Source organism: Callithrix jacchus, chromosome 18 (assembly GCF_049354715.1).
Source record: "Callithrix jacchus isolate 240 chromosome 18, calJac240_pri, whole genome shotgun sequence".
NCBI classification, from domain to species: domain Eukaryota; kingdom Metazoa; phylum Chordata; class Mammalia; order Primates; family Cebidae; genus Callithrix; species Callithrix jacchus.
In genome coordinates, this window is record NC_133519.1 from 47,527,420 (window position 1) to 47,543,685 (window position 16,266).

At 35.0% G+C, this 16,266-nt stretch overlaps 1 protein-coding gene and 1 pseudogene across 11 annotated transcripts in view; one reads left to right on the forward strand and one right to left on the reverse strand.

The window, feature by feature from the left end:
- Nucleotides 1–6,838: 6,838 nt before the first annotated feature.
- The window catches only part of BRINP3 (BMP/retinoic acid inducible neural specific 3), a 380,288-nt gene continuing 370,860 nt past the window's right edge, over nucleotides 6,839–16,266 (reverse strand). For all 11 annotated transcript variants that reach the window (XM_035279315.3, XM_002760271.7, XM_078355139.1 and 8 more), the window contains one exon: nucleotides 6,839–8,311. In XM_035279315.3, coding sequence (XP_035135206.1) covers nucleotides 7,195–8,311 — 1,117 coding nt within the window. In that variant the 3' untranslated portion in view covers nucleotides 6,839–7,194. The remainder of the gene's footprint in view (nucleotides 8,312–16,266) is intronic.
- LOC144580223 (integral membrane protein GPR180 pseudogene) lies at nucleotides 9,224–12,758 on the forward strand (annotated as a pseudogene).

Genomic DNA, 16,266 nt, shown 5'->3' on the forward strand with positions numbered 1-16,266 from the left:
CTGTAATTTTTATCTGACTCGTGAGTTATTATTATCATCCTCATCTTCATCATTATAAATGGAAGGCAAGGGTGTGGGATACAAGACTGCTGCAGGCAGAAGGCAGGATGCTACATAAGAAAACGTCTGGAGAAATAAGAGTCTTCCATTTCTACACTAAAAGCCTTTGTGTAGTTAGATTTAGTTTGCAGTGAAATAAATACAATTGAAGAGAAGGACAGAGAAATAGCCAAGGACTGTTTATGAAAAGAATTATGTGCCAACTAACAAGCTGGATCCCTATTCTATTGAAGAATATATAACAGATTTATATTTAAAAGGTTTGTATTGTCAGTGTTCACTCTGGTGACTGGGTGAAGCATGGATTGGAAAGGTGTCAAGGGGAATTAGAGGAAAAATATACATTTTAGATTTTCATCAGCAGACAAAAGCTCCCTAATAAACACATAAAATTGACAGACTAGATAACAACTCCCCTTTTAAGCAAAGGTAACAAGGACGAAAGCAAAAGAGAACATCGGAACTCAAAAATAAAGCAGAAATTGAGCCTTGGGATAACGGAGAATGTGTGGGTAAGATAATAATGGAAAAAGGGAAAAATTCCAGTCTTGCTAACCAAGGGGTCTATAGGTTTTAATCACTGTGTAGGACATTAGGAGGAGCTTTAATATATGTAAGCAGATAACAAACACAATGAAAATATGTAAACAAAAACATAAAATGCAGATAATGAAGTTGAATTGAGATGGCAGGACAGTCTCTCATCCAGAAAAAGTTTCCTCATAGGTGGGACTGCTCAGGTGAAACGGGAAGAGTGAGAAAGTCACACAGTGCAGCTGCACCTGCGGCGAGTATCCACAGGCCGCACGTGACTACTGAGCCCTTAAAAAACGGCCAAATTGAGATGGGGATAAATGTAAAATACACACCGGATTTCCAAGACTTGGTACAAAATATGTCTATAATGATCCCAGTAATAATATTTCATATTGATGACATGCGAAATTGTATTTTAAATATATTGGTTTAACTAAAATATGTTAAAGTATTTCTTCTGGCTTTTCTTTCACTTTTAACAAAAAGTAGCTACAAGAAAATTTGAGATTATATATATGGCTTGCATTATACTTCTGCTCAACAGCTCTTTCTGAGAGAATAATCTTTTAATCTTCTAATACTAGAATATCAAAATGTTACCGTTTTAACATTGTTGCACTCATATGATTACTTGTTGATGGTGTTAACACTATAAGCCACTGCAGTTTAATTTTTTCCTTTCTTTTGTCTTAAGATATAAATCTTATTTTTGAATCCCCCTTTCCAAATAGAAAATCAAATCCAACGTAGAGAAACTATATTCCCTTTAACCATTGAAAATGACAATTGTATCATCTAATGCTATTTTTAAAAGTTCTTACTATATTTCTGAATTTTAAATTATTTTATATAGATTTGAATATCTGTTGATGGAAGTTTCTGCTATTTGATATTTTCCAGTTGGTTTATTTGTTCACAACCATTTGTTTTTCCAAACACATTTTAAAATAATTATATTAGATTTATAATTATAAAAATTTGATTAAGATTTTCTTTACTGGAGAGCAAACTTAAAAGTTACTTCAGCATAGAAGTGATATCTTTTACAGTATTGGTGTATTTTTCTAACAATATAATACATATTTCCAAAACTGTCAATTTAGTTTTATACTGTTACATAATTTTGTTAAGTGTATTTCTTATATTTACCTGATTTATATCTTCAATTATTTTATGGTTTATTCTTCTACTTTAGACTTTTCCAACTTATTATGCAAGAAATGTTCAACTGTATTAAAATAAGAATCTAATTTTTTTTATTCTACCAAAATTGAGAGCTATTTTTGTTTCTACTAGAAATTTATCATTGGTGGTTTATTTAGAAGCATTTTAAACATTTATTATGCTTATTTTTAATAATAGTTTTCTGCTTATCATCCTAAATCTCTATATACAATATCTAGTATATAATGTACGTAAAAGAATATTCATCCCATTTTTTTATTTTAATGATTTAAAATACATATATTTTTAAAACTGCCTGTTAACATAAAATACAAACAAAACTTTATTTCAAACCCACAAATGAGATACATTTTAAATACTTTTGTGTAAAATAATAAAATTCATTTCCATTTTCTGCAGTAAACACATTTTTTAAGTATTATTGATGTTTTGAGTGTTATTGAGTGGTATGCAGCTTTCTATTATTGCTACAAGTATTTTATACAGACCTCATTTTTCCCCATACTTACTCATTCTTGCACTTTTGAAATCCTTTTCAGGAGTGTTTTATGCCCATAATAATGCTGGGTGGAGGGAGTGACAAGTCAGTAACCTGTAATAAAATTACTCTTACCTGGAAATTTGCATATTTACTATGCCCTCAGAATGGTGCCTTACTCATGAGTATTGCAGAGGTGTTTAATTATTCACATATTATGTACTATAGTTACTATGTGATAGCCATATTCTGTCATTGTGGCATAAAATCATAGTTCAGTCATTAATTGATTAATATGATTGCCAGCACACAGTAGAATTTCAAGAGTAAGATTTTTCCTTCACTTCAAATTTCATTTATATGTGCTAATTTATGTACTTGGCTTCCATGTCCTAAATATCAAATAATTTGACATGGATATTCTAATTTATCAGATATTCCTAGTTCATTAAAGTAGCTTATGTTGCCTTCATGTAGAAGAAATTGAGATGTTTGTAAAAAATGTCCTGCTAAGATGCACTTAACAAATATTGGAATTATTATTGAGTGATTGAATTACAGCGCTTGAAATTATTAGACTAGGAAAGACTAGAGATAGAGTTATAAATCTAATTTCATAGGAGGAGGAAAGAAAGAATGTCAATAGCAATAGCATAAGTAGAGGGTATAGTAAATGGGAATGACAAAGTATAGACTCTCAAGTTTTAAAAATTCAACTGATTGATCCTGGTCAACATTGGGAAACCCTGTCTCTTCTAAAAATACAAAAAATTAGCTGGGCGTGGTGGGGTGTGCCTGTAATCCCAGCTGCTCAGGAGGCCGAGGCAGGAGAATTGCCTGAACCCAGGAGGCGGAGGTTGCAGTGAGCCGAGATCGCGCCATTGCACTCCAGCCTGGGTAACAAGAGCGAAACTCCATCTCAAAAAAAAAAAAAAAAAGAAAGAAAGAAAGAAAAAAAAATTCAGCTGATTGGACTATACTTTCCAAGGATACTACAAGATTAGCATATGTGACTCAAATGATAAGTATTATACTTATGACTAGAAGGAAAACTCAACTTTGCTAAATATTCTTTTAAAGTGATCCAGGCACCAACGCAGTGTGATACTGCTATCATAGTATGGTTTGGTTTACTCAATGTGTCCTTTTCACTTGTCACATTGATTTGGAAAACCTACAGGTAGCCTCTTAAAATTTGATACCAAGTTTATTAAATAAAAGGTGTATTTTCTGTTTGGTTTCCAAAACTTTTCACTTTCATTCCAGTTGAATTCCTATTTATTCTATTACTTCCACTTTAGCAAATATATATGGTCTTATTTTGCTCCTAAGTTGTTTCAAATGGGTTGTTTTATTCAAATGAATATATTTTATATCTCTTCAAAAGGAAGAGCATGATGTGCATGATGAAGAGAACAAAAGAAGGTCTGTGTAGAATTATAGAACAGTCCATGGTCCTGGTTCCTTCCAGGCTATTTCTTCACATTTTTCAAATAACCACAAAAGTGGCGGTGGCAGTGTATGGGGGGAGTTAGGGGGAGAGAGACAGAGAGATAGACCAATAGAGAGAGAGAGAGAGAGAGAGAGAGAGAGAGAGAGAGAGAGAGAGAGAGAGAAGGGAGAAAATGAATCATCTTGCATGGCTGAAATGCATCTACCACCATCAGCTATTTCTGCATTTTAATTTTTTTTTTTTTTGAGACGGAGTTTTGCTCATTGCCCAGGCTGGAGTGCAATGGCGCGATCTCGGCTCACCGCAACCTCCGCCTCCCAGGTTCAGGCAATTCTCCTGCCTCAGCCTCCTGAGTAGCTGGGATTACTGGCACGCGCCACCAACCCAGCTAATTTTCTGTATTTTGAGTAGAGACGGGGTTTCACCATGTTGACCAGGATGGTCTCGATCTCTTGACCTCGTGATCCACCCGCCTCGGCCTCCCAAAGTGCCGGGATTACAGGCTTGAGCCACCGCGCCCGGCCTGCATTTTTATTTTTTTGAGCAGAGAGTAAACATTCAAAAATGGATTCACCTTGCTAAAAATCAACTTGAGATTCTAGAGATTGTAAGTCAAGTCACATTATGATGGGTCATCAAAATAGTTGATGCAGTAAGAGATGTTCCTAGAGGAAATGTATTCCCAATAAATTTTTGATTTTCAGAATTTCAAGTTCTATTGAATTTGCTAAGTTCAAGATAAATGTAAATTTAGAGACGCGAATTTAGGGATATCAAGTATCTAAATGAAGTCAAACATCCTATTTTCAATAAGGTTTTGACAATAAAGTCATTTTTATTAAAAATACCTGAATTCCTAAGACAACAGCAAAAATGGTTGTATATAGGCCAATTTAGGAAAAACGAAATATTTTTGAGCTGCATTTTTCTCATACATTGGTAACTCATTTTTATTAAGTTAGATTACTAATCTAGTCTGTTGCTAATTGAACATTTCTTAATAGGTGGTAATATTTGAGAAATGGAAACATAAAAATATGTTTGTGTGTTAATCATTTACCCTCTAAATCTATATATCCATGTAGAGTTTGCTCAGTATGTTTACACAGATTGTATTCATGTTATTTTAGATGCAACATTCCAAAAAAAAGTATTGATATTACTTCTCTCATTTCAGGAGAAACCTTGACTCAGATATAAAATACTCACTGACAGAGCACTGAAAGAGTTGCAGCTAAGATAATTTTATCTTATTCAACAGGACCTTTGTGTCAACACTTACCAGGCCTGAGGAATCCCAGGATAAGACCCCAGCTATGCACTTTCTTACCTGTGGTCATAGGTCTTCTCTCATACACGGCGGCCAGGAATAGGTGAGCTGTGCAATGAAAGAAGTAGCACAATGAGATTGTTGTTATTCAGAGTCCATGGTAATTTTAAATGTTGCTCAGATGAGTTCTGGGTATCAAAGGCTCTGGACAGCTGGACCTTCAAGACTCCTCTAGAGAAGGTCCTGGAGGCAGCTCTGACTTTCGTAATATGTGTCTTTTGAAACATATGGTCTATTTTGAAAGCTTGGGCACCCTGTGGATGACTAATTGTGGATGATCAATGCCGTTTTGATATAAGTTTCAAATGTACTGTGAGTGCATGTGTCATATAACGTTAGCTGATTTAGACCTCAATTTCTTAGGTTATTCAGAAGCCTTGCATAAAATGAAATTATATGCAAAAATATGATGGTTTATTTAATGCTCAGTGGTGCAATAAGAGGACAAATTTGTTCCACAGAAGTCTATATTGGAATCTTGATCTTTCAACTTAGTTTGTGATCTTGGGGAGCTGGACATGCCACTGTGAACCTTTGTTATTTTCCCCAATAAAATAATAATTTATGACCTAGTGCTATTGTTGGAATTAAATGAGTATTTGCTATGATACCAGAAAGATGGTGTTTAATAATAATATAAATTTTCTGTTGAATGACCCACAACAACAGAAAGTAAATTTTTTTTAAAAATCAGCTAACTGAAGTAAGAAATTCAATAATGTATGTGTTAGCTGGAAAAACAACACTTAGCTTATGACGGATTGATTATTTTCTGTCTGAACTGTCTTTTGCTCTTAAATGCTTAGGAATTAAAAGAAACAGCCCAAGAATCCACAGTGGCTGTATTTATTGTAGTGTTTTGTTCTGTTTTTTTTTTTTTTTTCCCCAGTCCATGTCATGGGGTCCTTTCTCTGTGCTCTGAGAAATGCCTTCCTGACTTCAACAGGGAAGCTGGCCTGGCCTGGACAATGCATTTGGTTAAGTAGTAGGATTTTATAAGTTATCTAGAAAAGATCTCAGTGGTAAATAGCAAAAAAACCCCACATTTTACAGATATGATCATATAGCTAAACACAAATGAAATTCAAGTTTATAGAAAGAAACAACTAATAATATATCTAATATTTCACTGGTAAATGGGAACTCAACTTTCAAACCAAAATTGGTTTCATACTGAAATACTTTTCTCCTCAAAATATTTTTAGTAATATGAGTTTGAGAGAAAAACAAATCTATTTACACTTGAACAAGGTATTTGAACATTTATTTTATACCATTACCTTACAATTTGTGAGCTCTAGAAATGTTATTTTATTGTCACTGGCAAAGTGCTGGAATAACTAGGTTTTCAGGACTTGAAATTAAAATGATTGTGCTGAGTGCGCTGATTACTGGTTCCTAGAATGTAGAAAGGGAAGGAGAAAGCAAGCAAGTTGCTAAGGAAATTAAGGGTTTGCTTTATCCATGATATGCCTTATTATCACACGGATTTTTCTGTATGTATGCGGATATGTTCTGATAGTTGATAATTGGTTTATCTGAGTATTTTAATTATAATTGTGTCTCTAGTACTGGTTTCCTAAATACAGGTCATAAACATACTACTGCCATTGCTTCGTTGATCATAAAAACACAGCTGAGTAAGTGTTCTATCTAGTTGGGTTTTCCATAAAGATAATTGAAAGACACCTTCAAATGTTTCCGTTAAAAAATCTTGGTGAATTTTCCCCAGGTTCTAACAAGCTGTATCAGAATAGAACTCATTTCATGGAAAAAAGGAATCCCACAGCACTTCTTTTTAATAACTGTTCAGCTACAAAATTTTATTGGTATCATTTTATGCTCCCTCTAGAGGATGTAATGCACAAAAGCATTGCCACGGAACATATAAAATTACAAATGAAATTTATTGTAAAAAGTAGAATGTCTTCTAGACTGGTGTCAGTATTTATTTCATTCATAAACCAAAACTGCAGTATAGTATATTCATTGTCAGCAAGTTCATGTGTGTAAATTGCCATCCAATGTTATTGACTGATATAAGACAGATATTGAAAAGACAATTTAAATTTACTCTTCCAAACATAAACTGTTCCACAAAAGCACTGTAAAAACTCCTTCAAGATTCTGGGTTGTGCTTGACATTTATGGTTAACTACATAATTTGGTTGTGTCATAATCCATTGTGTTTGGCAATTTGGCATTAAACGCCTGCAGAGCAGATTGGATCCTCACCACCTCACTAGTAGACAGCTTGAGTCTATGACGAAGCAAGCAAGAGAAAAGATCTAGACGACGCTGACCAGGTGGGGAGAGTTTATTTACACGGTCTCTGATCTCTAGTAGTTGCAAAAGTGCGGAGTCCTGGGATCCCTGAGTATAGGGGTAGTCCAGCTGCAGAATCAGGTCCCGAATTGCTTCAGGGTCAAAGTGCATGCTGTAGCCAAACACTTGAATGTTATTGATTTTCATATAGCCCAGGTTCCGGGACGGGTCAATAAACTCCAGAGGTTCATAGTAAATGCTCTCATTGCCATTGGGGCCATTGGACTTGATGCGACTCCGCAGGTAGATGTGTACTGTCTCAAAAAATGTCTTCCATTTGTTCCCCAGAGTTAATGTCCAGTTATAACACTGCAAGGGGAGGTCCAACTTAGTCCGCTCCCAGTCGGGAAAGCTGTTTTCATTCACGGGCATAAACCAGCTCTCAGAGTGGCTGCCTCCGAAGGGGTTGATGTAAACGGCCAACACTGGCTCCAAGGTGCTGTTTTTAGTTAAGCAAATCTGTAAAGAGAGACCCAAAATCATATGGACCAGACTTGACTTGTACTTATTACTCTTCAAGGTGAGGAGCATCCGCTTACGCCAGGAAGGATCAAACCAGCTATTGAGGCGCATGTCATTGCTGATAAAAATGGCATGGACTTCTATTCGTCTGTCCATCTTCTGCAGCAGGTATTTCATCTCGAGATCTTGCAGGTCAGTTTCAAAGCCGATATAGTGATCGGTAGACTCGGCGACTTCAGGCTTGCAGAGACCCTGGCTGAGCATGTAGCCCGTGTTGCAGGTGCCGCAACGGGTGCGGTTGTCTGGAGCGCATGTCAGGCAAGCAGAGGCGTCTCCCACCGTGCAGGGCAGGAACGCGGTGCAGACCACCTGGTCGTTGGGACACGTGCACGAGTGCGTCTCTTCTGAAAAGCTGCCCAGCAGGCCGTTCTCATTGCAGTAGAGAAAAGACTGGATGCGAGTAAGCCAGTAGGTTGAGGTTCTAGAAATACAAAACAAAACGAATCTACATAAATACAAAGATATGTTGTGTAGTGCAGTAAACCTTAGTTCAGAGATCTTCACTCTCATCTCTTCAGGTCATCTCTGGGCAGTAATTTAAATGAAATAAAAGATTCACAGAGCTCATGATTGAAATATATAATATACACATACACACACACGCACACACACGTGTGTGTATTCCACTTATCACTGCACAAAACAAGATTAGAGATATACTTGATCCGAACTGCAATGCATTTCTAAATATGTGATATCTTCTAAAGAGATTGCATACTATCTCATTAGTGCACATGGAAGCTGATTGTAAATAAAAATATGTCAGTTATTGTGATATGATAACCAACAAGAAAGGTAAGTGGTTTTATCATAAAATATCTATAGGAGAATTAGAGCATACAAATAGTGATTGTTCATTCATTTACTCTTATGTATATAGAGTACTAGTGTTGCAAAAAGCATGAATAGAAAGTAAAAGAAAAATGGAAGAAAAGCAGCTCTAAATTGCCAATCAATGTATTTAGGTGCTAGGGTTTCATCAACATTGAAAGAACAAGTACCCACTCAAAGAGATGATATTATTAAAACATGCTTGAGTTTATTCTTACAGGCTGCTCAAGAAAATAGTTGAAAATATCCCATTAAAATCAACAAGCTCTTTCAATAAGGGGTAAGTGTGTTAGTTTAATATGTTTGATTTGAGTCATTAACTTTTTTTCTCACCAGGTTAATCATGATTCCAATTTCAAATCTCACTTTTCCAATTTTCTCATGTTATTTAAGCTACTTTTGTGTTTAAAACCAGGTAAAATAATGAAGGAAGAGCAATGGCCTTGTAGTAACACAATTCCTTGGTTTCCGCTTGTTGCTTTCTCATACTAGATGTATGATCATGGGAAAAGCCGCATGGCCCCTACAACAGGCAGTTAGTCTCTCATATAAAACATGGGAATAGTAGTATCTTCCATGCTGAGATTTTTGTGAGAAATAAATTAGGCTCAAACCGTATACATGCATTTAGAATATTGTACAGTGTCTGTTTCACAGTAGATATGCAACAATTCTATTTCTGGTATTCTTGTGCATTTTGGTGTTCACATTTAATATGTTTGGGACTTCCTGCAAAACATGTATGCTGTACTCAAGCCTTTAAATATCTACTTACTGTTTTTCGTGGTGCCTTTTTCTACGTAGGATTTTGTATTGCTGTGTATTTACTTATTTACATTGTTTCTCTCATTTCATATGATACTCATCTGTCAAAATCCTGTATATTTCTTTCATAGCTATATAACCTGTGCCTAATAGGATGCCAGGAGATAACAAGCCTTGAATATTTATTGAATATTCAAAAAAATGTGTAGATTAGGCAAAGGAACATTTTAAGAAATGTATTTTTAAGTGAAATTTAAACCCTAAACTGAACATCTAATACACCTCGGAAATTCTAGTTCTGAAGTAGCAGTTAGCAAAGTAATACAACACACGTTTTGACATTTGCACAATTAAAAACATACAAAAGCCTTTCTTGTCCAGTTTCTCTAAATGTAACTGCTTTGTATATACTCAGAGAAAAGAAAAAAATAAATCAAATCTAATGAAACTGTAAAACTTTCTCCTCTTAATTATTTCTTACATTGAAAATCACTGATTGAAATCTTAAACCTACTAGATTCATGGTTTGACTATGTCCCCCAACGTTCACAGGCTGGAAACTTGATTACTAAGGCAGTGATACAGGGAGGTCGCATCTAGTGGAATACGTTTGCATCCTTGGAGAAATGCCCTCATGAACAGATTCATGCCCTTATCTTGGGAGTTGGTATCCTATAATTGACCAAGTTTGGCTCCTTTTTGCTCTCTGTCTTGCCCTCTCTTTGCCATTCCACCATGAGATGATACAAGAAAAAGGCCCTCACCAGATGCCAGTCTTTTGATCTTGACTCTCTAGGCTCCAGAAATCTGAGCCAGTACATTTCTGTTCATAATAATTACCAAATTTGTGATATTCCCTTAGAGCAGCATGAAGACATAAGCATACAGCAGCACAAAAGACTAAGGATTCATTTCTGAATTTCTCCAGATACTTTTAAGATGAATTCTCTAAAAATTCTCCCAAAAGTATACACAGTGTGTTGTGAAATAATGTGAGGTGTTTGGCACTTCATAAACATTGTATCAATACATGCCTGTCTCTGCTACTCTTACTGAGGTTCCTTTTCTCACCATAGAATATATGTGTGAAAAAGCTTCCTTTTGCTGGTTTATAAAATAGCTTAATTAATCATTTCTGTATTCAGTCTTATATTGCAGATGGTAATACTACAGATTCATCATTTACAGTTACTAACATGTTTTTGCCATTTCATCCTTTTTCTCAATCACATTGTTTCCTTCTTTATTCCTTCCTTCCTCTTTCTTCCTTTTTTCATTATTTCTCTCTCTGCCCTCTCCTTTTTATGCTTCTTTATTTAGTTATCATTTATGTATATCTAATATAAAGTATATAAAATATGCATCCTATCCAGTTGAAAATTATATTTTCTCCCCTGAAACCAAAGCATGAATTCCTTGAGCCAACTCATCTCTCACTGTAAACTCTAATCATGTTTCCAAATCCTAAGAAGAAAACAAAAAATGAAATGAATAGACCTAAGGCAAAGATAGAGCTCACAAAAGTAGGGCACTGTAGAAAGAATCATTTGAACACTTTAGAAAAGCAAGAACATTTTCCAGCTTTCTGTCTGTTCCAATCCTTTGCACGTCCGGCAGATACATTATGGAAGGAAAGCGTTTCAGCTGTTGGGTTTCAGCTTCTGGAGTTTCAGCTCTTATGTATGAATATTGATGAATCAGCATAGTGCCAAAGCTCTGGTACCCTGGGACTAAAGAGATAGCATGCAGATTTTCTTACTTGCTCCTTCCTGTCGTTTCTCCTCTACCACCTACCTTTTGAGTATTTTACTGCATTCCACAGGGAGGAAATAGATTTTTTCAAGAAATAAGATACTTAGTAATCTGTCTTTTCTTTAACCCTGTATAATCTTGGTGAAAGGAGCAGTCAAAAATAAAGAATTGTGTAATAGATTTGTCACATAGTTGGTTCCCACACCCAACAAAGTAAAACTTAGCACCCCTATTTTAATATTGGAAGTTTGGGCCAGGCAATCAGGCAAAAAAAAAATAAATAAATAAAAGGTATTCAAACAGGAAAAGAGGAAGTAAAATTGTCTCTATTTGCAGATGACATGATTTTATATTTAGAAAACCCCACTTCCTCAGCCCGAAATCTCCTTAAGCTGCAATTTCAGCAAAGTCTCAGGATACAAAATCAATGTGCAAAAATCACAAGCATTCCTATACACCAACAACAGACAAGCAGAGAGCCTAATCATACTTTACCGTGTGACCTGTGGCAAGTTAGTTAGCCTCTTTAACCTGGGGTGGAAGCTTTGGAATTCAAGAAAACGTTTGTTCAAATTATGATTCTGCATGACTGTGGACTATGTATGGCTTTCTTAGTTCCGACGTGTTAACCTGTGATTTCACTTGCTGATCTGATACCAGGATGTAAGGATGTAACATACAAATCCCACGGACGGCAGAGTCTTACACTTGGTAAATGATCATAATGAAACAACATGAATGAAATGTTTGACTCCAAAATTGTTCTGTTTTGAATGAAATCAACTTAAGATATGATCACTTCTCTCATCAAAGATGTTAGGTATGTTACCTACTTTTGAGTCTATGCATGGTTTGGCCAACAGTCAGAATGAAGCCTCAGAGCAGACCTCTCCAGTGGGATTCCAGCCCTGCCTCCACTGGCACTGCAGTAATTCATTGTCATGACACAGAGTATTTTGATACTTTGGGAACAACGTGAAGACACCAGTCAACATAGCTACATTCATTCACACAACTTAGCAGGGATCCTCCTAATCATTCTAAGAATTTGCCTAGCATTGTCATTAGGCGGTGGTCTCTGTGAGATCATCACAGTGGAGAGAAGTACACTCCAAAGGGAGTTCTACATCACATTTGCCAAAGGCTGTACCTTGTGGTTTTAGGCTATCAGTCCTTGCATGCATTTCTGTCATTTTTAGTGACTACTGAAGAGACAAGGTTGTTACAATAAGTGTTATCATTTGCCAGTCCGTTTCCATGGTTATTCTCTACAGACTCTTTCTATCTCACAGGCTATACTGCAAAGTTCCTTCACTTTCCTCAGTAGCACTACCACTGACCATATCATCTGTCAACAAAGTTCACCCTCATTCCTGATACTTGATTTTTGTTGAGAGGAAAGGTGAATTGATTAAAAGAGTGCAATAAGGATCCAAAAAGAGTGACTTTTTTTCATACATTTAATGTGAAAACTTGAACAAAAAAAGCAGAGCATGTTATTTATATAACCGCATTTAAGCAGCACCAAAACTGAAAAAAATAGGTAATAAATGAAATGTTTTGAAATATGCTTAAACAACACACTTTGAATAAAGTGTTGTTATAAAATGATTGAAGCAATTTCTATATGGAAATAAATGTGAAAAATAACTGTAAAAATGCTAGGTATGATTGATGAACCAAGTTCCCAAGCCCCACCCCAGACCTAAGAATTTCTAGGAGTAGGTTTTGGGAATCTCATGTTAAAATATGCAGTCCTAGAGAACTGTTGTGTATACAGAGTAGTAGCAGTCCATTACGTATACACAGTCCATCATGTATGTCAATCAACACCCAAAACTGCTGTTAAGGATTCCTGAAATACCAGCTCACTGTCAATGTGGAGGAATATATCTCAAAGAAGAAAAGTTGAAAGTTCTGTAGAGATGAGGACAACAGCAGATGGCTTTTAACTTACATGCATTTGGGGGCTCTGTGGCAACTATGTACAATCAAATTTATAAACTGTAGTAGAAATTTTACACATAAGGAGACTAACCACACACTAAAGCTGCCATAATAGGTCACTTCTGTTCTGGTCCAGTAATGTGAACTGTTTGGTGAACATCTCTCATGTCTGGGCCAGTCACTTCATATTCTTTTTATTTTTTTTAATCTCCTTTCAGCAGTTTGTAGATGCCAACCCCATTTTAAAATTTGAATATGACTGAACCTTATCAATTTTAATGACTTACACAGTTACATATCTATTAAGCAGATATGTAACTGAAGACAAACTTAGAGGAGAAAATCTAAATGTTATTTTTTAATTTGTGTTGAAAGTATTGTTTTACTGGATAATGGTGTGGGGTGGGGGGGGGCGGTGGCAGCAGATGGTAGGACTTAATAAATAACCTCAGGGAAAATAGTCATTTATTGCCAAAGCAGGACAGTATCAAAGACACAGTAACTTTTATTTGTGATGTGATGTTTAGGTTCTTGAGTGACAATACAATATACTGGCTTAAGACCATTTACTTAGGAGTTCAGGCTGTCACTTGGAATTCTGTTCATTTATCTCATTGGGAAAACAGGAAATAAATATAGGGTTGTTCCAAGAATTAAAGCACAATTGCAGGTAAAGCACTTAAAAGAATGCCTGTGTACAAAATAAACAGGAAATAAATGTAAACTCTTATTCCTATTAATATGAATGTTATTCCTACCATCATCTTTTAAATAAATATTGTAGGCATTTTCTTTACTGTAGCCATTTGTTTCTTCAGAAGATGGTACATTTTATTTTCTCTTCAACAAGTCATGCACTCATGCATAGTATTACACTGTAGCCCTGTGTTTCATCTTTTTAAAAATAGATGCCATTTTAATAACATGATCAAGAATGTATTTAAATGTACATGTATGACCTCTTTCTGATACTTTGAAACCCTAAAAAATATGCAAAACAATATTGCTCAACTTCAGGACATACATTTTAGATGTGTAATGCTTTGCACTGAAGTATTAGAACACATGTTGATAGAAAAACAATTACCTGGTCTCATGGTCAAATCCTCTCTGAGCAGTAATAATCTTATTTCAAAGGTCCCTTATTCCAACCTTCTAATCCTTTATTGCTCTCCAAATCTCTGCAGTGTAGATCCAAACTTTAAAACCTAAACAATATAATTTCAGAATCTTTTTGAAGTTAAAGATTAGCTTATTTTTTTGGTTAGGCCATTTTATTTCAGCCTTCATAGATTTGTTATTCTCAGACATGAAGACTTTAAATATAAATTTGGAATTAGGCACCCACAGTCATTTAAGCAAGCATAAGCTGATTATTAGCTCAGTCACAGACAGATAAAACCAAATAAAATTCTGCCACTCTGTCTCTCTCAACTGCTGCTCTGGCCATCTCAGTTTTGGCAGTGTTGCCTAGGGCTCACGTTGACACTCCTGACACTCGACAGTCTCACTGCTGAAAATAATTTTACACTCTGAGAAAAAGAAATGTCACTTTCAAAGATCCCTCAAGTTTTGAGTCTCTAAAGGAAGTACACACACACACACACACACACACACACACAACTTTAATTTATTAACCTAAATTCAATTATCTACTAATAATTTTGGCTTGCAAGAAGGCAATGAGTAAGTGGGTGAAGCAGTTGGAGACGTAGGTTATATTTTAAAGATAGTATTAGCTGATGTTAACATTCACTGAGCTTTCCTCATGTGCACAATAGTATTACAAGATTATTTTATGTCAAAGCTCTCACTACTCCCTGATATAAGCATGCTTATTCTAACTTATAGATAAGGACATGAGTTGTAAAAACTTTAACTAACTGAACACGTCCAAGATCAAGCAGCTAATAAGTGCCAGAGCTAAAAGTATATCCCTGGTCTGTATTTCTCCAGAATCACAGCTTCTTAACATCATGAAAACATATAATCCAAATAATTTATTACTTCATTTGGTTAAGTGGTGTACACAGAAAAATCTGCTTACTTTTCAGAGAGCTATAGAAATTATCTGTCCACACTGATGCTGCATTTGATAATATAGTTACTTATATTGATATATAAAACATCAATAGATAAGTCTGGCTTCCGGGTATAACAAAAGATAAAAAGAAACACATCCATATTCCAAGTGAGAAACATGAGACACACAAAGATAAACACAATTGCTTTTCTGGAAGTAAAAAAAATTACAAAAAATACATTTTAAAAATTAGCATACACCGGCTATTTTCTGTCAAAAATTACTGTTGAATATAGTTTTCACTAAATCACACTATATATTAATATAAAAATGTTTAAAAAGCATCATATGCAAGTTCAGGCTGTGAAGTGGTTAGTGTGATTGAGGAATACTGACACATGCAATTATTTTACAAATATGAGCAATCAGGTCTCTCCCAAGATCTTCTATAACATCCTGGTATTCACCCCCCATAATATTCATTTCAACAGGTCATTATTATCAAATCACATACATGACTTGTAGCCTTTGAGAGAAAACAATTACACACACACACACACACACACACACACACAGAGAAAACAATTATATATATATATAAATATGTTTATTTCACAATTTTCTTATCATAAAATACCTAAATCAGCTTATAGTGTTTATGCTTAAATCTTTGCATTACAACCTTCAAAACCTTTTGCTCTTAAAAACTCTGCATTATGAATTCAAATTTGAAAATCTAAACAATAAATTTTAAGCTTTTTAAAAGTATAACATGATTTAAAGAAGGTAATTTTATTTCATCCTTCATAGACCTGTTTATCTGTGACCCTCTAATATTTCAAACTGAATATAAATTTGATATGAATAAATACATGAATTAAGCTAGAGAGGAAGCTAGAAAAGCAAATTCAGACCTAAACTAGAAATGTCCCTTGTTGTAAAAGATTTTTAAAAACATATATTTAATATTGTTTTCTTACTTCCCAGTGAGTGGTAGACATTTTAAAAACTAGACTTGTTTTCATAATATCTGTTTTTTAAAAAATATGTTTCATGTC